Below are 26998 nucleotides of genomic sequence, written 5' to 3'. Positions count from 1 at the left end.
AATGTACATACATGTATATGTACTCTTTGTACTTGTGAGTGTCTGGAACAATTTTAGAAAAACACACAAGAAATTTTAATAGGTTTGCTTTTGGGGAAGTGGCCTGAGGTAGGTGGGAGATTTTGCCCACATTTATGTAGACTTGAAAAATTTTACATGTGTTTACTAATTTTTCATTAAATATAAAAAGTTGTACATAAAGTTACAGTAAAGATTTTGGCATTTAAGTGACTTTCTGTACCATTTAAAATGACTTACTATTCTGATTTGAGGTACCTCTTTATATCTCTCTTCATACCCTTTCATATAAAATCTTTTAGTCATAGGACATAAAAAGGTAAACTTCAGAATCTTTTTTACTGTATTGGAATTTATCATTAAATGCTTTCCATATTTGAAGAACTTATATATAGATTTATATATAGATTACATATAGCCATGAAATTAAAAGACGCTTACTCCTTGGAAGAAAGTTATGACCAACCTAGATAGCATATTGAAAAGCAGAGACATTACTTTGCCAACAAAGGTCCGTCTAGTCAAGGCTATGGTTTTTCCAGTGGTCATGTATGGATGTGAGAGTTGGACTGCGAAGAAAGCTGAGTGCCCAAGAATTGATGCTTTTGAACTGTGGTGTTGGAGAAGACTCTTGAGAGTCCCTTGGACTGCAAGGAGATCCAACCAGTCCATTCTGAAGGAGATCAGCCCTGGGATTTCTTTGGAGGGAATGATGCTGAAGCTGAAACTCCAGTACTTTGGCCACCTCATGCGAAGAGTTGACTCATTGGAAAAGACTCTGATGCTGGGAGGGATTGGGGGCAGGAGGAGAAGGGGATGACAGAGAATGAGATGGCTGGATGGCATCACTGACTCGATGGACGTGAGTCTGAGTGAACTCCGGGAGTTTGTGATGGACAGGGAGGCCTGGCGTGCTGCGATTCATGGGGTCGCAAAGAGTCGGACACGACTGAGCGACTGAACTGATATATAGATTTATGTAACTTAGATAACAATTTTGTCTTAAAATGCAGCTAAAAGCTTTTTGGGGATAGATTTTCCTGTCTCAGTGACAGAAGTAAAATTACTTAGGTCTTAGAATTTAAATATCATCTGATTCAGTGTGCATTATGTACATTTTTGAAGGGCAGTAGTTCATACTTCTCATCAGATTCTCAAAGGGAATATATGATAACTAATTTTAGAAACACTGATATACACTCCATTGGTTATTAACTTCTGCTTGTATATTTGTATGCACATTTAAACTGCTGCTTTTTGAGACTCTGCATACTGTTAGCATGTGAAGTTATGATTGTACTTCAGTTATAATCTGGCCATTGCAGTATCTGTCATTGTGTTACATCTTATGATTTGAATTCTTTTCATTTATGCCTATTTTAGGAGCTGTTTATATGAATAATGATTCCTTCTTGTACTATATATTCAAACCTCTTGTCTATGCTATATTCTTTTTTTATGTTGGGTATTTCCTGTGTTGTTCATATTTAAGGTAGACGACTGGTAAGAGATCTTAGTACTTTCAGGTGTTGTGAAATATTTTTCCATTAGAGCTCTTAAATGGACTTCTGGAAATGGGAAAACAGGATTTAATGTCCATGTATCATTCCTGCTGTCTATCAAATCTGGTACTCAAATAACTCAGATTTTTCCAGTTACATTGCAGAGATAGACCTGTCTCCTCTGCAGCTCACTCACAAATTTTCTGAGCTATAGCTTTCTCTCTCCCTTGATTCTCGTGCTCAGCAACTCAGTTTTGTCTGACTCTTTGCAAACCTATGGACTGTGGCCCACCAGGCTCCACTGTCCATGAGATTTCACAGACAAGAATACTAGAGCAGGTTGCCATTTCCTTCTCCAGGGGATCTTCTCAACCCAGGGATCGAACCCTCATCTCTTGCATTGGCAGGCAGATTCTTTACCACTGAGCTACCAGGGAAGCCCCTTTTATCTGTTACTGGTTCTCATTTCTTTGTGGGTTTGTTTCTTTTCATTCTAAAATACAGTAATGAATGAGTTTCCTTTATGGAAGATGAGGAAATTCTCATCATTTTTCTCTTCACAGTTTTTATTATGTTATTTATATTTTATCAAGTTATGCAACTTTTAAGTGAACCATAATTTCCACAGTTGTTTAGTATTAATTTTGTATGTAGGTATATGATTTACCACAAATCCTTTTTCCTTATTCCTGTTTTTCTTGTTTCTTTTTCTTTATTCGAGTTAATTTGTGCTTTTTTTTGTGGCTTTCACGGAGTAGACTTTTGTTTTACCTTGTTGGTTTATAAACTGGCCTTTATACACAGTGGTCTGGGAGAATGAAAGAGGCAGAGATCACTCCAGATTGGTAGGTGGCAGATTTAAAAGCAAGGGAAGTTAAGAGGCTTGTCTTCAGTGGATGCAAGATGAGTAGATCTCGGCACTCACGTGCCAAATCTTACAAGTTGTAAGTGAGGCCTTAACTGGGTTTAGACACAATTACTATAACCTTGGAGTAGTTCCCACTTAAGGAGTGGCAGACAGGCAGAGTGTATATTCCAATGTTAGGGGAGGAAGTGAGGTACCTCTCTTTGCTCAGTTTCAGCTCAAAAGTCAACTGGCAGTAATGTCCTCTCGATTATTTTCTCCAAATCTCTGAAGAGAAACTTGTGGGTATTTTATTTTATTTTTTTTTATTTATTTATTTTTTCACTCTAGCTTTCAGTGAGAACTGTGTAGTATATTTGAAGAGTAGTCCTTTGTTTTCTGAACAACCTTTATTTTTAATATTAAACAGAAAAGAATATCTACTATATATCCCATCATTCTTTGTTGGCAGAATTTTTCTCATGTGGTTTTGTAGGTGTTCATTAACCCCATGAGGGTTTTTCTTTTTTTTTTCTTCAAATATTTTTTTATTCATTTGACTGCACTGTGTCTTAGTTGAGGCACTTTGATCTTGCTGCAGTATGTGGGATCTTTTTTAGTTACAGCATGCAAACTCTTAGTTGTGGCATGTGGGATCTAGTTCCCTGACCAGGGATCGAACCTGGGACCCCTGCATTGGGAGTGCAAAGTTTTAGCCACTGGACCATCAGGGAAGTCCCAGAGGGGTTTTTTTTTTTTCCCCTTTTTAACTTGTTTTGAATTTTTGGTTGATGGCCTTCAACAGTATTTTATTTAAACTTTTTTTTATTGTGGTACAAATATGTTCAGCATAACAAACCGTTAATTTACCACTTTAAGCCATTTGTAAATGTACAATTCAGTGGCATTGAATACACTCAAAATGTTTTTTAACCATCACTTACCTGTATACTTGGAGAAGGCAATGGCACCCCACTCCAGTACTTTTGCCTAGAAAATCCCATGGATGGAGGAGCCTGGTAGGCTGCAGTCCATGGGGTCGCTAGAGTCGGACACGACTGAGCGACTTCACTTTCACTTTTCACTTTCCTGCATTGGAGAAGGAAATGGCAACCCACTCCAGTGTTCTTGCCTGGAGAATCCCAGGGACGGGGGAGCCTGGTGGGCTGCCGTCTCTGGGGTCGCACAGAGTCGGACACGACTGAAGCGACTTAGCAGCAGCAGCTACCTGTATACAAAATTTTGACATCACATCCAATGAAGACCCTGTACATACTAAACAATAACTCTCCATTCCTTTTTCCCATCTCTCAGGGAACTTTTGATTTCCTTTCTTCTACATTATATCTTTATGAATTTGACTATTCTGCTGCTGCTGCTGCTAAGTCGCTTCAGTTGTGTCCGACTCATTTTGGTAGAATCATACAGTATTTATCTGTGGCGGCTTATTTTACTAAATACAGCTTTTTAGGGTTCATCATGTTATCCATTCAGTTCAGTTCAGTCCCTCAGTTGTGTCCGACTCTTTGTGACCCCATGGACTGTAGCTCACCAGGCCTCCTTGTCCATCACAAACTCCCAGAATTTACTTAAACTCATGTCCATTGAATCGGTGATGCCATCCAATCATCTCATCCTCTGTTGTCCCCTTCTCCTTCCGCCTTCAGTCTTTCCCAGCATCAGGGTCTTTTCAAATGAGTCAGTTTTTTGCTTCAGGTGGCCAAAGTATTGGAGTTTCAGCTTCAGCAGTAGTCCTTCCAAGGAATATTCAGAACTGATTTCCTTTAGGATGGATTGGTTGGCTCTCCTTGCAATCCAAGGGACTCTCAAGAGTCTTCTCCAACACCACAGTTCAAAAATATCAGTTCTTCGGTGCTCAGCTTTCTTAATGGTCCAACTCTTTCATCCATACATGACTACTGGAAAAAATAATAGCTTTGACTAGACAGACCTTTGTTGGCAAAGTAATGTCTCTCCTTTTGAATATGCTGTCTAGGTTGGTCATAACTTTTCTTCCAAGGAGTAAGCGTCTTTTAATGTCATGGTTGTAGTCAACATCTTCAGTGATTTTGGAGCCCAAGAAAATAAAATCTTGTCACTGTTTCCATTGCTTCCCCATCTGTTTACCATGAAATGATGGGACCAGATGCCATGATCTTCGTTTTCTGAATGTTGAGTTTTAAGCCAACTTTTTCACTCTCCTCTTTCACTTTCATCAAGAGGCTTTTTAGTTCCTCTTCACTTTCTGCCATAAGGGTGGTGTCATCTGCGTATCTGAGGTTATTGATATTTCTCCCGGCAATCCTGATTCCAGCTTGTGCTTCCTCAAGCTCAGCGTTTCTCATGATGTACTCTGCATATAAGTTAAATAAGCAGGGTGACAATATACAGCCTTGATGTACTCCTTTTCCTATTTGGAACCAGTCTGTTGTTCCATGTCCAGTTCTAACTGTTGCTTCCTGACCTGCATACAGATTTCTCAAAAGGCAGGTCAGGTGGTCTGGTATTCCATCTCTTTAAGAAATTTTCCACAGTTTTCATATGTAAAATAGTTTGCTGTTACATAGAAATAGCTGAATTCTGCTTGTTGAGCTTGTACTCAGTACATTGTAGTGTGTAACTTTGTGAATCTGCTTTTAGCGCTACTTGCTTTCTCTCTCTATAAAATCATGTCATTATGAATAGTTTTACAAGTCCTTTCCAATGTATTTTCATTTTTTAATTGATTGATTTATTTTTGTGGTCTAATGTCTGTGGCTAGAGTTTCTATGTACCGTTGAGTGGCTTTGGTGAATGTGAGCATCATTGTCTTGTTCCTGATCCTAGGGGAAATTTTTTTCAGTCATTGGGTACTGGGTGTGATGTTAGTTGTGGGATTTATAAATCACCTTTATCATGTTCAGGAGTTTTTCTTCTTAAACGTGGGAGAAGGCAATGGCAACCCACTCCAGTGTTCTTGCCTGGAGAATCCCAGGGACAGAGGAGCCTGGTAGGCTGCCGTATATGGGGTTGCACAGAGTCGGACACGACTGAAACGACTTAGCAGCAGCTTCTTAAAAGTGCTGAGACTTTTTATCTTGAGAGGGTGTTGGATTTTTGTCAGATGCTTTTTCTGTGTCAGTTGAGATTATATGGCTTTTTTCCTTCTGTTAATATGTTGTATTACAGTAATTAATTTTCTTTTTGAACTATCCTTGTATTCCTGAAGTAAATCTCATTTGGTCCTGGTAAAAATTTTTCTACTATGCTGTTGTATTTGACTTGCTAGTATTTTGTGAAGGACTTTTTGAATCATTAAAAGAGATACTGCTCTGTTATTTTCTGTTCTTAGGAAAGTTTTGGTATTGGGTTAGTGCTAGTCTCATAGAATGAGTAAAGTAGTTGATTGTCTTCAGTTTGGGGGAAGGGTTTGAGAAGGACTGGTGATAAGTTTTCTTTAAATGTTTGGTAGAATTCAAGTTAAACCATGTATTTTAAAGTGTACTTTGGGAGATTGATTACTGACTCATTCTCTTGTTAAAGAGACATTTTTCATTTCTTCTTGAGTCAGTTGAGGTAACTTGTAAGCAATTTTTGGCACACAGTGTCCATGGTATTTTCTTAAAAAATTTTTTTTTTTAACCTTTAAGTTTGGTAGCAATATATCACATTCTGATTTTAGCTATTTACATTCCTCCTCTTTCTATTTTTAAAAATTATTTTTAGTTTAGCAAAAAGCTTATTACTTGTTTAGAAGAACTAGCTCTTGGTTTCGTTAATTTAAAAAAAAAATTACTTGTTTGGCTGCATGGGTCTTAGTTGCAGCACATGAGCCTGCAGGATCTAGTTCCCTGACCAGGGATTGAACCTGTGTCCCCTGCATTGGAAGACAGATTCTTAACCACTGGACCACAGGGAAGTTCTGGTTTTATTAATTTTTAAAAATTGTTTTCCTAATCTGTATTTTATTATCTGTGTCCTCACCTTTGTTATTTTCCTTCTTTTAGTTTTGGGTTTAGTTCATTATTTTTCTAGTTTCTAAGTGGGAAAGTTAGGTTGTTGATAATGAGATTTTTTTTTTTAATTTTTTATTTTTTAACTTTACAATATTGTATTGGTTTTGCCATATATCAACATGAATCCGCTACAGGTATACACGTGTTCCCCATCCTGAACCCTCCTCCCTCCTCCCTCCCCGTACCATCCCTCTGGGTCGTCCCAGTGCACCAGCCCCAAGCATCCAGTATTGTGCATTGAACCTGGACTGGCGACTCGTTTCATCTTTTAAAGTTTACATTTAATAAATTTCCTTCTGTTCAGTGGAATGTCAGCATTTCCTTTTCTTGCTTTCATGATTATTCTATTGTCTTTGGCTTTTAGCAGTTTGATTATAATATGTCTTGGGGTAACTCAGCTCTTATTAGGAGTTTGTTGAAAATATTGAATTTGTGAACTTGTGTCTTTCCTCAAGTTGAGAAGCTTTTTGCTATTAGTCTTAAATATACGTTGTGTACTTTTTTTTTTTTCCCGTGAGATTTCTACAACGATTATATTGGTAGACTGGATGGTGTGCCATAGGACCCTTAGACTCTGTTCAATCTTCTTCATTCTTTTTCTTTCTACTCCTTAGACTCAGTAATTTCAGTTGTCCTATTTTCAAGTTTGTTTATTGTTCTGCTTGCTCAGATCTGCTTTTGAGGTTCTGTAGTATATTTTTTATTTCCGTTACTTTACTTTTTAGCATTTCTCTTTTGGCTCCTTTTTATGATTTATGTCTTTAATGATATTCTCATTTTGTTCAGGCAATATTTTCCTGTCTTCACCCTTTTCCTTTAACTGTTTTAACAGTAAGATGTTTCAGGATTTTTTGTCTAGTAATTTCTTTGGGTTTGCATTCTATGAATGATGGTACTTTTGTGTTGATTTATTTTATTTATTTGAATGTGCCATCTTTTCCTGTTTCTTTTTATATTTTGTGTTGGTTTTCTTCTTTTTTTTTGGTTGTAAACAGTGTGATGTTTACAATATGGTAAATTGGAAAAGAGATTCTCTTCCTTTTTCAGAGTTTGTTCTTTTCTGATTGTTTTTGGGCTAAAGATCAATCTAATGTGAAACTTTATGGACTTTTCAGGTTTTTTTCTGAGCCTGTGTCTTTCCCTTATAATGTGTAGTATCTTTGTAAATTCTTCTATACATTCATCTTTGCTGAGCATCAAAAAGAAAAAAAAAAAAAAAACATCCTGGTGTGACTCCTTTAATTCTTCCAGTAGACACTTCACCTTATTTGGGTTGAAACAATGGCAGTTAACCTGCCTGCCTACACCTCAGCCATCCATTGTAGTGATCCAAGTTCAGAACACAGAAGTTTATTATTTGGAGCACAAGATCATTATTGTCCACCCATGGCTCCAACAAACTGTACCAGCGTCACATTGCTGTCCCCACAGCTTCTTGGCATAGCGTCAAGGACTGGGAAATGGGTAGCTTCTGTCACTCTGAAGGCTGAAAATGGCCAGCATTAACAACAGTTTACCAGCCAAGTTTTCCTTTGGGAACCTAAGAGTTCAGATTGGTAACTCCAGAGTTTCGGAATTGTTACCTCATACAGTTTCTGTAGTACGGTTGCTTGTTAGGCATGGAGATGGATTCCTGGCACCTTCTGCCCTACCATCTTCCTTGACATCCTTTTCCTCTCTTTTCTTTTCAATAACTAGTGAAGAGTCTGTGAACCAACTCCACACTGCTGTTTTTACCAGTAACTAAAGCTGTCAATCTTAAAATTTTCTCCTCACTTTTTGGATGTGTTTTCATAATGTGCATCTTGTAAAGAGCCTTATGTGTCTTTTGCCTCTGCTACAGGATTATGTAATTATCTTTTAAGGGTCTTTATTATTTAAAAATAATCATAATTATATTTATTATGAAAATCCCATTTTATTAATCATTTAAGTTGTCACAAATAATTTTTATTACATAGAATGTTTTTAATCACATTTTAATTAGGAATGGTATAAATCTAACAGCTACTTGTTGACTTAAAGCAAGTATAAACTGTTAGTACAGTCTTAATTAGAATGTTAATATATTAAAACTAATATTCTTAGGTAAAATCTGTAAAATGGGCAGACTTATAACTGATGATTCACTTCTCAAAATCTAATGATGTTTTGGTCTTAAAGTATTGCAATTGTGTAAGTAAACACTGTTGAATCAAATAGTAGATTGAAGTAAATACAGTAGTTTATTAAAAGTCACCTCACCATAGAGGAATTTTTCCAGTGTTATTTTATTTTACCTCTGTTTCAAACATTAGGTTGTGTATATTTACCCTGATAAGATGATGCAGTATAGAAAAGTTACATGATTTACACCTGAAAAAATATGAAAGTCAGTGTTTAGAATAGAAGATCTATATTTTCTAATAGACTTTTAATGTATTGAAGATAATAGAATATGTTTTACTTTTGGAGTCTTGAAATTGAGTATTTCTGGCCTAGTCATATTTGTTGCATATCTTGATTTAGCAGTTAGCAGCCTTGTAGCTATAAAACATGTTTGTTTTACTGACATTGTAATATTTAGTAGTCATATCTTTTTAAAAATTATATTTTCCCTTATATTTACCTAATTCTGTTTAGTGTAACAAAGTAGACTTTTCTAGTTTATAATATGTAGTCTTTGACTGTAAAGGGGCTTCTGTTTTGACTCTCTTTTAAAAATGAACATGTTATATAAATACTTTATAACCACTTAATATAAGAAATATAATCCAGTTGATCTTTGATCATCATGGGTATTAGAGGTGTCAGCCCTCTGCACAGTCAACAGTCCATGTATAATTTTACAGTCAGCCTTCCACAGTATCCACAGTTCTGTATCTGTGGAACATATCATTATTAGTGGGGAAAAAACCAACCTTGTATAACCACACAGTTCAAACCTGTGTTGTTCAAGGGCCCACTGTACACTTAAAAAATAATATTTGGTTTTCTCTCCTAATTGTAATTTATTTTGTTTTTTATTTCCTGCATTTTAATTTGCTATTTGTTTGTATATTAGTGATACATTCCTAAATTGGAATTCTTTTTATACTTGGAACTTACAAATCACTTATTGTGGGCTTCCCTCTTGAGGTTAAAAAGTTGTGCTTGTGGTTTTCTTGGATAAGGTGAAGTTCTGGTAAAGTGTAATTTTATTTTCACAATTTTATGTACTGTAACTTACATTTGTAAATTTGGTAATTAATATTTTGCTAGTATTGAACATATTAGCATACCAGCCACTTTCTTCACATTTAAACTTAGATAACTTTTTTGCTATCAGCTTATTTATTTATGCAGTATAATTATATTTGACTATTGTCACTACTTGTATTTTCTAGTTGAAACACTGTAGTCGATACATACATGACTTATTTCCTTCACTCATCAAGAATTTGGATCCAGTACCACTTAGACATCTTCTTAATCTGGTTTCGGCTCTTGAGCCAAGTGTTCATACTGAACAGGTAATTGATTCAAAACATAATGAAATTTTTTTTTTTGTTAAGTTTTTTAAGTGAAAATTTGTTATTCACATGATTTAACTTGTAGTTTATTACTGTTGGTATTTCATTTAAGCAAAAGGGTATTAAATTTGTTACAATATTTCCTAAAACCTCTAATTTCAACTTCTCCTTTTTTTTTTTTAAGACATTGTACTTGGCATCGATGTTAATCAAAGCACTATGGAATAATGCGCTAGCAGCTAAGGCCCAGCTATCTAAACAGAGTTCTTTTGCATCTTTATTAAACACTAATCTTCCTATCGGAAATAAGAAAGGTTCGTAAAGTATTACGTAATTTGAAGTGAGTTGTCCCTAGTTTTTAACTCAGATGTGAAGTAGTTTCTGCAAATTAGTTTAAGTTTAATCTCAATTTTGAAATGAGAGCTGTTGGTGTTGTGAAAAGGTTAATAAATTGGAGTGAGCTCATGCTTTTGGTATACTGTTCAAGTAATGGCAATGAAGTTTAAGTAGTTATTGGATTTTGTTTCATTGATATTTTTCCCTTAAAAAAAAAGTTTCATAAAATCTCTAGAAATTTAAGTTAGAAAACAGTCAACATGTTTTGTTTTAGATACAGTTTTGAGAACAGAACATAATGATACATTTATCTTTTCATGTTTTCTACTTCACACTTTTCTGTCATTTTAGGTGTTTTGTGTGTGCTTTTACACATATAGCTTTCTAGGGTTTTCTAAAACTTTACCAGCATTACCCCTCTTTTTTGTCTCCTGACATCATATACTACTCTTTCCTTAGGCTTTTCTGTGCAGGCTCCCACAGCTACTGTGGCAAGTGGTGGGGTCTTACATTATTACAGGTTTCCCTACCTATATCTTGTTGTTTATGTAATAAGAACAACTGATACATGTCCCAAAGAAATTCAGTCACTTAGAGTATCTCCGTCCTGTTTTTCCTTTTCCTTCAGAGGAAGAAGAGCTCAGAAGAGCTGCACCATCACCTTGTAAGTTGAGTCTTAGAAATGTATGGCAAGATGACTTGTAGTTTTATTTTGATGATCATCTAGAGTTAATTGATTTTATATATGTGTATCAGAGTCATGAAGTTCATTTTGTGCAGGAGATGTAAATCCTTACTAGTTATCAGTCTTACCCTTTTTGTTTAAATCATTAGTGTCTTGACTTCTAATTGAAATCATGTATATTCTCTTTAGAAATAATTGGCAAGTGTTAACATATTTCCAGATTATATTTTTGGCTACTTGGCATGAAGCTTTGGTATGTCAGAGAATCAAAGGATTATGACATTCTGATAGATCCATATTAATACAAGTAAGAGTGAAAAAAAACAACCCATCATTTTAATATAGGGTCACCTGCAGCCAGTCCTCAAAGCAGTGATAACAGTGATACCCATCAAAGTGGAGGCAGTGACATTGAAATGGATGAGCAACTTATTAATAGAACCAAACATGTGCAACAGCGACTTTCAGATACAGAGGTATGAAAACCCTTTTTTCCTCCCCCTTTAAAGAGTTATTTGGGTTTGTGCCATGTTTATCCTTTGAACTGGGAATATAAACTTGAGCCCTGTTAAGGCCTCTCCTATCTTGTTAGTATCATTTAAGTTCTTTACTTTTCTTTGAGTTTTTAATTCCATTTTATATTGTTCAAGGAAATATGTCAGTACTGTGGCAGTCTTTTTAGAAAGTATAGTGTGTTAATGTCATTTCTTACTGGATTAAATATTTATTTAAGTCTTCGTTTCTAAATGTAGGAATCCATGCAGGGAAGTTCTGATGAAACTGCCAACAGTGGTGAAGATGGAAGTAGTGGTCCTGGTAGCAGCAGTGGACATAGTGATGGATCTAGCAATGAGGTGAATTCTAGCCATGCAAGCCAGTCAGCAGGGAGCCCTGGCAGTGAGTTACAGTCAGAAGACATTGCAGATATTGAAGCCCTGAAAGAAGAAGATGAAGATGACGATCATGGTCATAATCCTCCTAAAAGCAGTTGTGGTACGGATCTTCGGAACAGGAAGTTAGAAAGTCAAGCAGGCATTTGCTTAGGGGATTCCCAAGGCCCATCAGAAAGAAGTGGGACAAACAATGGAACAGGAAAGGACCTGGTTTTTAATACTGAGTCATTGCCATCGGTAGATAATAGAATACGAATGCTAGATGCCTGTTCACATTCTGAAGACCCAGAACATGATATTTCGGGGGAAATGAATGCTGCTCATATAGCACAAGCATCTCAGGAATCTTGTATTGCACGCACTGGGGACTTTCTTGGGGAGGCTATTGGGAATGAATTATTTAATTGTCGGCAGTTTATAGGTCCACAGCATCACCACCACCACCACCACCACCACCACCACCATGATGGGTAAGTCTACCTAAAAATAAAACAGCTTACGTTTTCTTCAGGGAGTTAATTGTAGCCTCCATTTATTCAGTTGTGATAAATTCTAGATCCGTGCTGTCCAATAGGAATATAATGTAAGCTACAAATGCATGTTTCAGATATGTAATTTTTAATTTTCTTTCCTTATTGATTTATGGCTGCATTGTGCAGCTTGAGGGATCTTAGTTTCCCAGTGAGGGATTAGACCTGTGATCCCCTGTGGTGGAAGCATGGAGTCTTAACCACTGGACTGCCAGGAAAGTCCCAATTTTTAACTTTCTAATGGGCACATATAAAAAAGCAAGATAAAACAGAGAAGATTGATTTTTAATTATAAATTTTATTTAAAGCAGTAATATCCACATCATCAGTGTAAAATTATTAACAAACATTCTTTTTTTGTAATGCTAAATTTTCAATAATCTGTGCATATTTACTACTGCTAACATATTCTGTTTAGACCAGCCACTTTTTCCATGTGCAGGGGCCACAGATGGCTAGTGACTGTTGTATAGGAAGTACAGATTTAGATCTTCAACTCCTTGTTATACTTGCCTAAAAGTAGATAGAAAATTGCTTGTGGGATACTTCCATTAAAATATGATCATGGAAAGGGGAATTTTATGCACATTCCATTTTTAGGATATCAGTAAAGTTAAAGCCTCAGCATAAAGCTTTTTGATCATCTGTGAAATACACCCATTGTGTTTAATAGTGATTCTGTCACTTAGTAGTGTTACAGTATTAGGCAGAGTACTCAATTGTTCTTTCAACATCATTTTCTTGTGTATACAATAGGAACAATAATACCTATCTCATGGGCTTTATTGTGAGCATTTCATGGGCTGATATGATTGGCACATAATCAGAGCTTAATAAATATTAGCTACTATTTGTTATTATTGTCATTATAAGTAGTAATATTTGAATTAATGATGAAATAGGGATGAGTGCTTGATCAGACTTTTTCTTAGACCTGACTGTTTGCCAGGCCTTTCAGAATTTAAGATGGTTGTTTGGGAGAATTACATAGCCATCCATGTTCCTACTTTATTTCCTTTGCTTTTTGGTTCTTATCTTTATTCCATATGAGTATATGGTAATGTTTCTTTTTTATTTTATTTATATATTTATTTTTGGCCGTGCTGTGTCTTTGTTGCTGTGCAGACTTTCTTCCTAACCCTAATTAGGGTTAGGGTTGGGGAGAAGTGAGGCTTAGTTGTGGTGTGCAGGCTTCTCACTGCAGTGGTTTCTCTGTATTGTGAAGGACAGGCTCTAGGGCCTGCTAGCTTCAGTAGTTGTGGCATGTGGGCTCAGGAGTTGCAGCTCCTGGCCTGGAGCACAGGCTCAATTGTTGTGGTGCATGGGTTTAGTTGCTCCATGGAATGTGGGATCTTCCTGAAGCAGAGATTGAACCCATGTCCCCTGCATGGGCAGGTAAATCCTTACCACTTAGCCACCAGGGGAGCCCTGATAATGTTTCTTAGTCTTGGCAGTGTTGATGGTTTGGGCCACGTAGTTCTGTGTTTTGGATTTACGGCAGTGTGAATGCTGTCCTGTGCGTTGTAGCATGGATGTTTAGTAGCATCCTTAACCTGTGTCCCTGTATACTAGAGGCATCTCCTATATTGTGATTACCAGAAATTGTTTCTAGACATTTCCTGGAGGCCCCCTTGGCCTTCTGATTGAAAACCACTGGTTATGGTCTGACATTACAGAAATGCACGTTCATAGTTCTCCCCAGGACATACTGAAGACAAAGCAGTTAGTTCATAAAACCAATGTGGGTAAGTAGCATATTCAGTTTGGCACATTATAAATTTCTTTTAGTGTTCACACTAACCCTCACCTGAAAAGACCTAATGATTTAATTTTTTATGTTAGTCATCTCCATATTCTCTGTGTATGGTAACCACTTGTGAAAGTCCCCCAGTTAATACCAACCAAATCTGGATTGCATCTTTAAATGAAATTTTTTTTTCCTGGTAGTCATTTGATTCTGCAGTGGCTGAACAAAATAAAATTTGAGGTTTCACTTTAAGATCTGAGTTTATAAAATAATTCTAACAGTAAGTTTTACTGATTTTTCTCTAAAATTATTCCCTTTGAAGTTGTTTTAGTGAAGTGTTGATCGACCAGATAATATGTGGATATAATGTAAAGTTAATACATAGTGCTGACTTTGTGGGCTTTTATATTTTGTAAAGCTTGTCAGTATCCCATAGGGTTAACAAACAAAATGTAGCTTCATTCTTGAGTATGTTGTAACTTGTGCCAAATGTTTTGAGAGAGAGTTTTTGTGAATCACAATGTGTGTTTGAATTGTAATTGCTAACTTTGTGCTGCTCTTCTCTGTGTTACAGTCATATGGTTGATGATATGCTCAGTGCAGATGATGTCAGTTGTAGTAGCTCCCAGGTCAGTGCAAAATCAGAAAAAAACATGGCTGATTTTGATGGTGAAGAATCTGGGTGTGAAGAGGAGCTAGTTCAGATTAATTCACATGCAGAGCTAACATCTCATCTCCAACAACATCTTCCCAATTTAGCATCTATTTACCATGAACATCTTAGTCAAGGTAAGGTTCTATATTAAGTAAAATGTATTCCTTTATTTAAAATGAATATAGTATATTGTTAAAAGAGATCGACAGTTAATGTTATTATACTTCATTGTTTTTGCCAAATAACTCTCATATTACAGTTTTTTTTTAACAAAGAAATGAAATTATTATGAATGGTCCATCATGAATATGAAGGCTAGAGTTCCACCAAGAGATATTTAATAAGGAAAGGAAATTAAAAAATAATTTGCAAAATTATAGCTTTGTATTTGAGAAAATGTATGGCTATATTGAGCTTCCCTGGTGGCTCAGATGGTAAAACTGTGTGCCTATAATGTGGGAGACCCGGGTTCAATCCCTGGGTCGGGAAAGGAAATAGCAATCCACTCCAGTATTCTTGCCTGAAAAATCCCATGGATAGAGGAACCTGGTAGGCTACAGTCCATGGGGTCGCAAAGAGTTGAACATGACTGAGCAACTTCACTTTCACTATGGCTATATTAGATTTTATATTCTGGAAGCTTAAGACTTAAAAGTAGGTGATTACACAGAATTTCATATTGTATGGTTCCATTTATATCAAATAACTAAGATATATGGTTAGTGGTTCCCTGTGGCTAGGGGTAATTGGGGGAAACAAGAGGAGGGGTGACTGATAAAGGGTAAGGTGTTTCTTTCATCTGGTGTGATAAAAATGTTCAAAAAATGATGTTCTAGTCACTTTAAAATTAATCTTAAAAAAAGTGATAGGACACGACCAAACTTGAATGAATGGAGATTAGAGGATGTTTAAGAATAGTAGAAAATGAAGGAAGAAAGGGAGAAGTTAGGAGAGAAAACAGTTATAGAATTGGCAATGTCAAGGTCAGTATTCAACCTCTTGCTTGGTTACACACCACCACCATTTGCTAGCCTAGGAAGTAGGTTTTGGGATGCCAATAAATGATTAAGTACAACCTGATAGATTAGATATATGCTGTTACTGCTGTGATTAGACTTAGAGATGCAATTTGTGAATCTTGGAAACAACTTTCTGATTTCAGATGTTACTAGCATAGGATCTAGATAAGGTTACTTCAGGATTTTGGGGGATGGAGGATGTGGAGGCATGCCTCATAGCCTGCAGGATCTCCGTTACCCATCCAGGGACCAAACCTGGGCTCTCAGCAGTGAGAGTGCAGAGTCCTAACCACTGGACAGCTAGGGAATTCCCTGTTCTGACATTTTTGTTGTTGTGTTATTGTGGTTGTTGAGAAATCAATGGGTTAAGATTGAGCTCAATTGAATTAGATACCATATTTATTAAATTTTTTGCCATTCTTCTTCTATTATAAAGAATTCTTCCAACACAGAAAGACAAACAATTTAAAAATGGGTGAAAGATGTGAGTAGTTAATTTTGTTAATACATAAATGAAGATATAGAAGTGGTCAGTAAAATGAAATGAAAAGATACTCAATATCGATAGTCATCGGGGAAATGCAAATTAAAACCACAGTGAGATACTTCTATTCACTTGGGATGGGTAAAAAATTAAGGACTTAATGCTATCAAATGACGCTAAAGATGGAGAGCAAGTACAATCTCATACAGTGCTGTCAAGGAGCATAAAATAGTACAGCCAGTTTAGAGTACTGTTTTATCAGTTTCTTACAAAGCTAAATTTGTACTTACCATGTGACGCTGGAATTCCTATTCTACATATTTTACCCAAGATAAATGAAAACATGTCCACAAAAAGAGTTGTACATGAATGTTAACTGGTTCATTTATGAACCTCAACTGGAATTAACTGGTAGATAAACAAATTGTTGTATATTCACACAGTGGAACAAAAAGGAAACAGCTACTGATACATTCAACACCATAGATGAATGTAAAAAACATTCTAAGTGAATAAAGCTAGACAGAAGAGTACATACTATATATTATTTATGTGCACTTCTAAAATTTCTTAAAGTGATTTGCAGTGGTTGATGTCTACTCAGTGGTTGGTGGTGGGGACTGATTGTAAAGGGACAGAAGAGAAATTTTGGGGGTGATAGAAGTGTTCTGTATCTGATTTTATATTTACATTGTATTTTAATAAAATTAATTTTAAAAAGCAGATACCAGAACAGACAAACCAAAAAAAAAAAAACCCCAAACTTAAAAAGTCAAGCTACAAACTGGGAGAATACTTGCAAATCATGTATCTATGGCTTGTATCCAGACCATATAAGAACTTTTACCTTACAACTCAGTAGTAAGACAACCTAATTAAAAATTGGGAGTTGATTTATTTCACCATAGTAGGTACACAAATAGCTTAATAAGCACATGAAAAGATGCTTAGCATCATTAGTCATTAGAGAAATTCAAATAAAAAACAGATCCTACTGCATACCTATGAGAATGGCTAAAATTAAAAAGAAGGACCATAGCTATGTATTGGGGAGAATTTGGAGGAACAGTAACTGGTGCCACAACTGCTTTGGAAAACAGTTTGACAGTTTCTTCAAGTTTTGAACGTTCATGTATTTGTGTGTTTACCTTATGATCCCACAATTCTAAATATTTACCCAAAAGAAAAAAAAGCATCAATTCAGTTCAGTTCAGTCGCTCAGTCGTGTCCGACTCTTTGCGACCCCATGAATTGCAGCACGGCCAGGCCTCCCTGTCCATCACCAGCTCCCAGAGTTCACTCAGACTCATGTCCATCGAGTCAGTGATGCCATCCAGCCATCTCATCCTCTGTCGTCCCCTTCTCCTCCTGCCCCCAATCCCTCCCAGCATCACAGTCTTTTCCAATGAGTCAACTCTTAGCATGAGGTGGCCAAAGTACTGGGGTTTTGTCTGTACAAAGACTGGTTGCATCAGTGTTATGGTAGCACTGTTCATATTAGACAAAAATTGGAAACTTCAAATTTTCATTAATTGGGTAGATATATAAGCAAAATAATATTTTCATATGATGGACTATTGTTCTGTAATTAAAAAGACCACACTACTGATAGGTACTTCAACGTGGATAAACCTCTAAAAACATTCTGCTAAGTGAACAAAGTCAGACATAAGACTGTACATGCATATTGTATAATTTCATTTATATGAAATTTCTAGAAAATGCTAATTTGTGGGAGTAGAAAAATAGACTAGGGCTTGGGAATGTGCTCAGGGATTAAATATAATTAATTAGGTATGAGGGAATGTTTTAAGGTGGTAAAAGTGTTCTAAAACCCTATTCTAGTGGTGGTTGCATAATTCTCATTTTATGAAATCAATGTACGTGTACAGTTTAAGAGGAAAATTTCATGTAAAGCTGCTAAAAAAGAAGCAATTCTGCTTAATATAACAGAGCTAGGGAGAATTATTTACTAGAATTTTTGAATTTAATTGAATGTTTTGAATAAATTGTGTGCCTACAATGTGGAAGAGCCAGGTTCAATCCCTGGGTTGGGAAGATCTCTTGGAGAAAGAAATGGCAACCCACCTCAGTATTCTTCCTGGAAAATCCAATGGATGGAGGAGCCGGGTATGCTGCAGTCCATGGGGTCGCAAAGAGTCAGACATGACTGTGTGACTTAACTTTCACTTTCACTTTCTCAATTCAAAAAAGTGTTTAGGTATAAGACACTTAACAGAGTTATGTCCCATGGCTATATAGTTAATTCAGTTAGTGTTAGTTGCTCAGTCGTGTCTAACTCTTTGCAACCCGTGGACTATATAGCCCGTCAGCCTATGGTATGGTATGGGTAGCCATACCCTTCTCCAGGGGATCTTTCTGACCTAGGGATCAAACCCTCTGCTGTATTGCAGGCAGACTCTTTACCATCTGAGCCATCAACAGTAATTTTTATGTTTAATTTGGGTTTCAGGTATTTGTATACAGTTCTCTTGACATGAGGAAAACATTAAATACTAATACTTAATAGAGCAGAGGCTATGAAATGGTGAAGAGATTATGAAAACTCTTCACTTTAGTAGTATCAAACTAAACAATACTATTCTCTCACTTATAAAGCAACTGTTATAATAATCTTGTTTTTATCTTGTGATGTAAGAAAAGATTTATCATTATATTTCACTTTGAATTTGTTGTTTTTATGAATGCTGTAATTCACTTTACAATTTCAGTCAGCTGCATTCCTCTATAGTGTGGTATATTTTGCCCCTCAGGACCTGCAGTTCATAAACATCAATTCAGCAGTAATGCTGTGACGGACATTAATTTGGATAACGTTTGCAAGAAAGGAAACACTTTGTTGTGGGATATAGTCCAGGATGATGATGCAGTAAGTTATTTAATAAAGCCAAAAGACTACAGAATTATAGCAGAATGCAATCAGTATTAGTAACTTAATGTATGTACATTCTTTTTGTAGGTTAATCTTTCTGAAGGATTAATAAATGAAGCAGAGAAACTTCTCTGTTCCTTAGTATGTTGGTTTACAGATAGACAGATTCGAATGAGATTCATCGAAGGTTGCCTTGAAAATTTAGGAAACAACAGGTAAATAGGAATTGACAGTTTTTTACATGGTAATCATATTCATAATTAATATACCATTATTAGCCTCAAAAATTTTTTTTAAAGTAATCTTGGTTTTTGTATTAAACTCTTTCCCCCCACAGTGTTCATATGTTATCACTTGGTCTTGGTTATTTCAACACTTTTTGGCACTCTTGATTAGATCCCCTCTAACAGAAATAAGGGAATAATAATACTCTCTCCTTGATTCTGGGAATGATGGTGATTATTTTCAGATTGAAGTTAAATATTCTTGAGCTATTATATATAAAGGAAGCTAAATATGATAAGTAAACAACTAAGCTGAAATACATACATTTTGATAATGGCATTTTTCTTCCTTCTGAGTGGATTTTTTGACTTCTGTAGTGCATAGAGAATTAGATTAGTGTTTTTTATCTGGTTTGACTTTTGCTGTATATATGTGTACTTTTTATTGGGGCTCAAATTATTACAAATTTCTTGATTTTCAGTTCTGCTTATTGATACAGTTTCCAGTTTCCCTTGTCTTATACTGCTTTGGTAATATTGTTTCATTCTCTTTCATAGTGAATTCAGTTATTAATTGAACATATTAACATTTTCATTTTACCTCTTCTCAGGCTCAATATAAATGTCTAATTTTATTGAATATTTAACTATGTAAAAAAATATTTTTTGACCTAATTGAATTAGAAAAAATATGTTCAATATTTTATTTTCTACTTTTGGTCTTTAAAGGTCTATAATTTGAACAATCACAGTAGAAAAATTGCTTATTCATGCAGGTGTAAGAAACTACTAATAGGTCCCTGTTAGTGGATCAGTTGGAGAAGGCAATGGCACCCCACTCCAGTACTGTTGCCTGGAAAATCCCATGGGTGGAGGAGCCTGGTGGGCTGCAGTCCATGGGGTCGCGAAGAGTCGGAGACGACTGAGCGACTTCACTTTCACTTTCCACTTTCCTGCATTGGAGAAGGAAATGGCACCCCAGTCCAGTACTGTTGCCTGGAGAATCCCATGGACGGAGAAGCCTGGTAGGCTGCAGTCCACGGGGTTGCACAGAGTCGGACACAACTGAAGTGACTTAGCAGCAGCAGCAGCAGCAGTGGATCAGTTGCCTCATTCAACATATATTTAAAAGGAATGCTTTTAATGGCTGGATGATATATCATAATTTATGTATTACAGAAGTTAATTTTAAAATGTTAATTGTCTTTTATTAGTCTTCCTGAAGCTACTGAACATTTTTTTAAGTTGTATCAATTTTTATTCCCCATATGTGCCTCTGCATATTGTATGGCCCAGCAATTCCACTGCAAAGTATGTGCCTTACAATAATACCTCCAGATGGTCACCAAAAGACACATTCAAGGATGTTCATAAAAACATTATTCAAAATAACTATTCTTTGTACTGCTGTCCACATGCCAAAAACAGAATAAGAAGGAAAAATTAAATTATGGACCGTTTGTTAAATAAAATGTTTATAACAGTAGCAATGAAAGAACTACAACTGCAAGGAATAGTGTGGTTGAATCTCAATATCATAATGTTGAGTGAAAGACGCCATAATAAAAGGCTTATTTCTATTACTCTCGTTATGTAGAGTTTAAAAACAAGAAAGCTATTTAATAGTTGGGATAATGGTTACTCTTGGGTTGTCAGTGACTGGAAAGGGGGCTCTTCCCAAGTCTTCTGGGATGCTGGTGAGGATTTCTTTCTTAATGTGGGTACATATTACATACGTATGTTCACCTCCTCATTTTGATTTGTCACTTAATTTTATACATGTTTTTACATGAATGTTACACTTAAATATAAAAAGCTATGTGAAAGAGGAAATATCATGTAGCCTTTGAGACATACATTTTCAAAAGTTGTATATTAATATGGGCATATACTCATAGGCCCATTTGTTTTTAATAAAAAGATTATAAGCAATATGTGAGGCTGTAGAGTAGTTACTTCTAGGAGGATTCAGTTTTTTTTTTTTTCTTCTTTATGCTTTTCTATTTTCCAATTTTTCCATAATGAGCACTTATTTCTCCAAGGGTATCTTAACAGAGACAGTAGGAAAACTGTGTATAAAACTATGGAAAATTGCAAACTTGAATTTTTAGTAAGCTTTAATTTGTTCAGTCCCAAATAACTTGAAAAGATAAGCATTTTCATTTGTTGGAGGCAATCCTATACCCCAGTTATAGTTACTTAATGGTGTATGGAAAATATAGTAAATATAACTATTATATTGATGTTAAATTTGCCCTCAGAATTTACTCCTTAGAGGGTTGTTGTATTTATTATTCTAGTCTTAGTATTAATGTATCATATGTACCAATGCTTAGAGCATAGTAGCATTTTTTAGCCTGGATATATACAACATATCCAGTGTACACCAACTGAACTTACTGAAGTTATGCAAATTAAAAATTAGTTTTGAACATCTTTTTAGAAAACCATTGTTAGTTTCAGTTTCCTGATGAATCAGTGGTTTTTAACTGGAGTGATTCTTCCTTTGCAGTATCAGTACTTGGAGATGTCTTTGGTTGACACGTTGATGAGTTGAATTGGAGATGTTACTTTGAGCCAGGGGTACTACTAAACATCCTTCAATACAGAGGACAGCGTTTCACAAAGGAGAATTGTGTGAAATGTCAGTAGTGACATCAGAGTCTAAGAAGTCCTAAACACAAGAATACTTTCTCCAAGCCTAGCCCCCTGTGTTTGTCATCTCCGTAGGAAAGGAGTGCTGTGAAAGGGTGTTAATAGGAAAGCTCTTCCTTATGTTGAAACAGATGGACCACGGCAACCTACTCATACACCATTTTCTGACATGTGACCCCAAAATCCCCACAGATGTCTACTTCTTGATAATGACAATTCTTTACATACTTTACAGAGGTTTTATTTTTTTAAAATTTTCTTTGTGCTCATTTTGATTTTCTTTCTAGTTCCTCACTTGCCATGGTTTATAGACCTTTCAGCAATTTTTTTTTTTTTTTTTGCTTTTCTATGATCATATTACAGTTTATTTTACAGAATGAACGTAGCTTTTCTTAGAACAGCAGTTTTTCCTCATTACTTCTAAGGGGGCTTAGAGATCTGAAAAAGAAAAAGTCTTCCATAAATTGTCCATAATTCTGCCATTTATATGGAACCCACCATAAACGCTTTAAAACATGCAGCATGTGACATATGCACTTTTAGCCTTAGGCAGGTTGTTTTATAAGGTGTATAAATGACATTTCAGTGGCGCAGGAAGTTTTAAGTTATACTCAGAAACACATAGTAGACTGATTTGCAGAATGTTGTCATAAAATGAGAGCATGAGGTGGACAGTAACTCCCACAATGAAAAGTCCATGACTTTCCAGCTTAGAATTTGTTACTTTGGGTCAGTGAGATAAGACTGCTGTCCAGTGAGTAGGGTGGAAGTAAGGGTTGAGTTGTAATCAGCCCCTTTGATGTTTTATGTGTATTAGAAGACAGGTGTTCACATTCTGTGCTACCTAGCACAGAATCAGAATCTGTGCTACCTAGCAAGAATTGATTTGAGACTCTGGGAACCTGTCCATTTTGTGCTTTTTTTTTCCCCCTATTCTTTTGCACTAGGTAGTTTAATCCATGTGTGAAATTTTTTGCCTTAGAATACATAAGTGAAAATTCTTGTACATATTAGGGATTTGTTTAGAGGTTCATATAATTAAGAAATGGATGGTACTAGGTACTTTTTTTTGGTTTTGTTTCCTCTCTGTAAAGACAGTATTATATATAGCATTTCATGTCAACTGTTGGTATATACTATAATTCAAAATGACCGAATAGCATTTTGTAGAACACACCAGTCTTCTTCAAATATGGAGTCTAGGGAAACCATCCAAATGTGACTTTTTAAACTGTGAAGCCCACCAGCAAATGTGTTAATTCTCCTGCTACTGCTAAGTCGCTTCAGTCGTGTCCGACTGTGCGACCCCATAGACGGCAGCCCACCAGGCTCCACCGTCCCTGGGATTCTCCAGGCAAGAACACTGGAGTGGGTTGCCATTTCCTTCTCCAATGCAGGAAAGTGAAAAGTGAAAGTGAAGTCACTCAGTCGTGTCCGACTCTTCGCGACCCCATGGACTGCAGCCTACCAGGCTCCTGCGTCCATGGGATTTTCCAGGCAAGAGTACTGGAATGGGGTGCCATTGCCTTCTCCAGTTCATTCTCCTAAGGCAGTGTAAAGTTGCATGGGTAATTCTTAGAGTCATACCACGCTGTTGTTTAGTAATAAGCTTCTGGTTACAACAAAAACTTGGAATTAAGCAAAGAACCAGAGCAGTTTTAAGATGATAGCATTTTTCCTGATTCTAAACTTAGTGCAGTGGTCCCTGGGTATCTGTGGGGCACTGGTTCCTGGATTCCTCTGCAGATACCCAAATCTACAAGTGCTCAGGTCCTTCATATACAGTAGTGTAGGACAATCAGCTCTCTGTATAATCCTCAGATAAGGAACCTGTGGCTATGGAGAGCTAACTGTATCTTGTTATTCAGGACCGTTGTTCCTTTTTATCTTAAATCTGTTGTTGCCCAGGGTTGTATGTTTTGATATTTAAAATTTTCACTCTTGGAAGAATTTGTGAAATATAAGTATGAATATAATCTCTGTTTTTTGTAAGCATATCAGCAATGAAAACTATTTGGGCAAAAAAGTTGATAAGGTAACATAGTTCTTCCAGGAGAAGTGCTATAACATTTTTAAAAAATTTAGAAAAGTTTTATTGGAGTGTGGTTGATGCACAGTGTTGTGTAGTTTCTGCTGTACAGCACGATATGATTTTAATTGGAACAAGTTGATACATGTGTTCTTGCGAAGTTTCCGTTAACATTGAAATATAAGTTATTGTTATCACCAAGTAAGTTAATTATCTTCCACTGTTACCCACTCAGAGCCTGGCATCCTGTTCTCTAATGTCAAGCATCATGTGCTTGCTTCTGCATTTTATAAAATGAAATCATGTTCATTGTAGAAAACTTGGAAAGTAAATTTAAACAATTTAGACTCTTAATAGCATTGAATGCAAAAGAGGAAATAAGATTTTTAGAAAATATACAACTGTTGCACAGTATAAGACTTGCTTTAATGAGCTATGGTATATCTAGTCTGTCTGTCTGTATATTTTAAAATTTGAAATTACACTAGGCAAATAATTTTGGAATTTGCTTCTGTGATTTTAGGTGAAATTTTCCTGTGTCCTTTTTTCATTGTGTTATCTTACTGATTTTGTGCTTATAAAGTCAGATAATGTATATGTATACATTCTAGTTTTTTATGTCTTAATTTTTGGGAAAAACTCTGCTAATGTTTCTGAAATTTTGACAGAAGATTTTAGATAAATAATCTAAAATTGAAACTGATTTCTCCTGATCCTCTATGGTCTATCTTCCCAAGCACCACTACTGTGCAACTTGCTGAAGAATATTAAAAATTTTAATATTTAAAAATATACTAAACGTTTAAGTGTTTTTGAATATTTAAAGAATCTTTACTTTGCACTTACTAGATACCAGGCATTTACTGTCTTTATTTCTTCACTGTATGCTTATTATTACTGGCCATACCTTGAGACATGGGGACCTTCTCCCTCCAGAGATTGAATCTGTATCCCTGCAGTGGAAGCCCAGTCTTAACTATTGGACCACTGGGGAAGTCCACTGTATATTCTTATATACTAATGTCGTTTTGATCTTCTGACATTCTCTTAGCATGCTGTCTTCTGGTAGTATTTTCTTCTTTGTACATCAGAACTATAATATAACATTGTACATTGTTGTTTTTCTTCCTTCCTTGAAAATCTTGTCTTTAAGTTCTTTGCTGGTTTGTTGTTTGAGGAAATATATACTCAGCACGCACATATGCGGGAATTTTTAATGAATAAGACAGTCTGCTCACATAGAGCATATGCTAGTGGTAGCATTAAATAAAGGAACATTCATTAGGTGATGATGATGAATAAAAATTGTAAAGGAGTCAATAAAGAGGTTCGTGGAGCAGTGGGAAGGTGTTATTTAATTATTGAGTTGTCAGGGTCATTGTTTCTGTTGATATTGAGGGAACCTTAATAACAGTGGGGGAAGGAGTCCTTCAAGTAGATATTTAGGTAAAGAGCATTCCAAGCACAGGCAATAGCAAAGGCCCTGAAGCAGGAAAGTGCTTGTGTGTGCTGATGGAATAGCTCAAGGAGGATGGGAAGGAAAAGAGGTTACACTGATAGAAGAAATGGGGACAGATCACATATGGCTTTGTAATCAAATTTAAGTACTTTGGATTTTATTTAGAAAGATGAAATTTTGCAGTTTCTCCTGCTTGGCATTTGCCATGATTTTCCTCCTATTCAGAAGTGTAGCCTTGTATACTAATATTCCTGGTACTCCTCTCGAAAAGAGTAGGCATTTTTGAGGACTTACTTGTACTCCATATTTGTTAGTAGGGTGCCAAATTAAAAAAAAAATAATTCTTTCATGAAGCAATACTGCTCCTAAGCTTAAAAATAAAATACATTCAGTAACTTATTAGAGTTTGTTGTGCTTCTTTCAAGGCTCATGGAAGCAGCCTTCTTGCCTATTAGGAATTCTGGGATTTGTATATCAGTGTGTACCCTGTCCCCCTTTTCTTCCAGAAGATAGACATACTCAGATCTTCTTGAGGTCTTTGAGTGATTTCATGTTGCCTTTTGGCTCCTTAATTCTTGAGGTTTATGGTGTGCTTCTGTTATTAACATTGCTCATAATGCAGTGATTGTCAGTTTAGATACAGTTTATATTAAGTGAGAGAGAGGGGGAAAGTGATAATTTATGTAGTTTGAAAAGTGTTCTCTATATTTATTGTTTGTGGTCCACAAACCAGCAGTTTGAGTATCACTTGTGAGCTTATTATAAATGCAATCCTGAACGTACCCCAGACCTACTGGATCAGAGTTGGCATTTTAGGACTAAACTTTGAGAAGCCCTGCTCTAGATAATTGACTCAACCTGCTGCTGCTTGTTTTCCTTGATTAAATCCTGAGAAACACCTATGACTGTTAAAAGAAAACTTCCATTAAAAATTTTAGATTTCTTGCCACAGTGGATAATAAGCTGATACTTTAGAGAAAAAACTCTAATGTTTGCATAAAAGCATCTGTAAAATTCATTAATTCTTTTTGTGTTTGATTTTAAATAACTGAATTTCTGTTAAGAGCTAGAATTACTGATAGTAGTTAAAATTATTTTTTTCTATAAATATCTGTTTTTGTTATTTCAGATCAGTAGTAATTTCACTTCGTCTTCTTCCAAAACTCTTTGGTACCTTTCAGCAGTTTGGGAGCAGTTATGATACACATTGGATTACAATGTAAGTAAATAAAAGAAAGTATTCATTTTCAAGACTTTTTCCAATCATAATTCTCAGTTTTTGAGTAACTTATCAGCTGCTAATTTGTACAAGGAAAATTTGAATTTTGTGTAATTCAAATGTTTTCTTAGATTTCTGAGGTGCTATCTCTGCCACTTAGCACCATGGAGATTATATATACCCCTGCCAGTAGGAAATCTGACCTTTGTATTCATTGTAGCGTGAGAAAAATAGTGTAGCAATTAATGCTTTAATTTTCAGGTAAAGATTTTTTAGTGTGTTTGATCATGGGAAAAGACTCCTGAAGAGGATCCACATGT

At 35.8% G+C, this 26998-nt stretch overlaps 1 protein-coding gene and 1 non-coding gene across 9 annotated transcripts in view; one reads left to right on the top strand and one right to left on the bottom strand.

Annotated features, from left to right (window-relative positions):
- USP34 (ubiquitin specific peptidase 34) overlaps window positions 1-26998 on the top strand; it is a 246396-nt gene that overhangs the window by 97605 nt on the left and 121793 nt on the right. For all 8 annotated transcript variants that reach the window (XM_055540390.1, XM_055540389.1, XM_055540391.1 and 5 more), the window contains exons 11-19: window positions 9725-9850; window positions 10035-10164; window positions 10815-10850; window positions 11217-11347; window positions 11624-12234; window positions 14616-14830; window positions 18974-19089; window positions 19180-19307; window positions 26589-26678. In XM_055540390.1, the coding sequence (XP_055396365.1) occupies window positions 9725-9850; window positions 10035-10164; window positions 10815-10850; window positions 11217-11347; window positions 11624-12234; window positions 14616-14830; window positions 18974-19089; window positions 19180-19307; window positions 26589-26678 (1583 nt within the window). The remainder of the gene's footprint in view (window positions 1-9724; window positions 9851-10034; window positions 10165-10814; window positions 10851-11216; window positions 11348-11623; window positions 12235-14615; window positions 14831-18973; window positions 19090-19179; window positions 19308-26588; window positions 26679-26998) is intronic.
- Window positions 3026-3098, bottom strand: TRNAG-CCC (transfer RNA glycine (anticodon CCC)). Its single transcript has one exon. It is a non-coding gene; the product is annotated as a tRNA-Gly (tRNA).

The sequence above is a fragment of the Bubalus kerabau genome, chromosome 11 (assembly GCF_029407905.1).
Source record: "Bubalus kerabau isolate K-KA32 ecotype Philippines breed swamp buffalo chromosome 11, PCC_UOA_SB_1v2, whole genome shotgun sequence".
NCBI classification, from domain to species: domain Eukaryota; kingdom Metazoa; phylum Chordata; class Mammalia; order Artiodactyla; family Bovidae; genus Bubalus; species Bubalus kerabau.
Note: the sequence above shows the minus strand (reverse complement) of the source record. Positions and strands in the feature narration are given on the sequence as shown.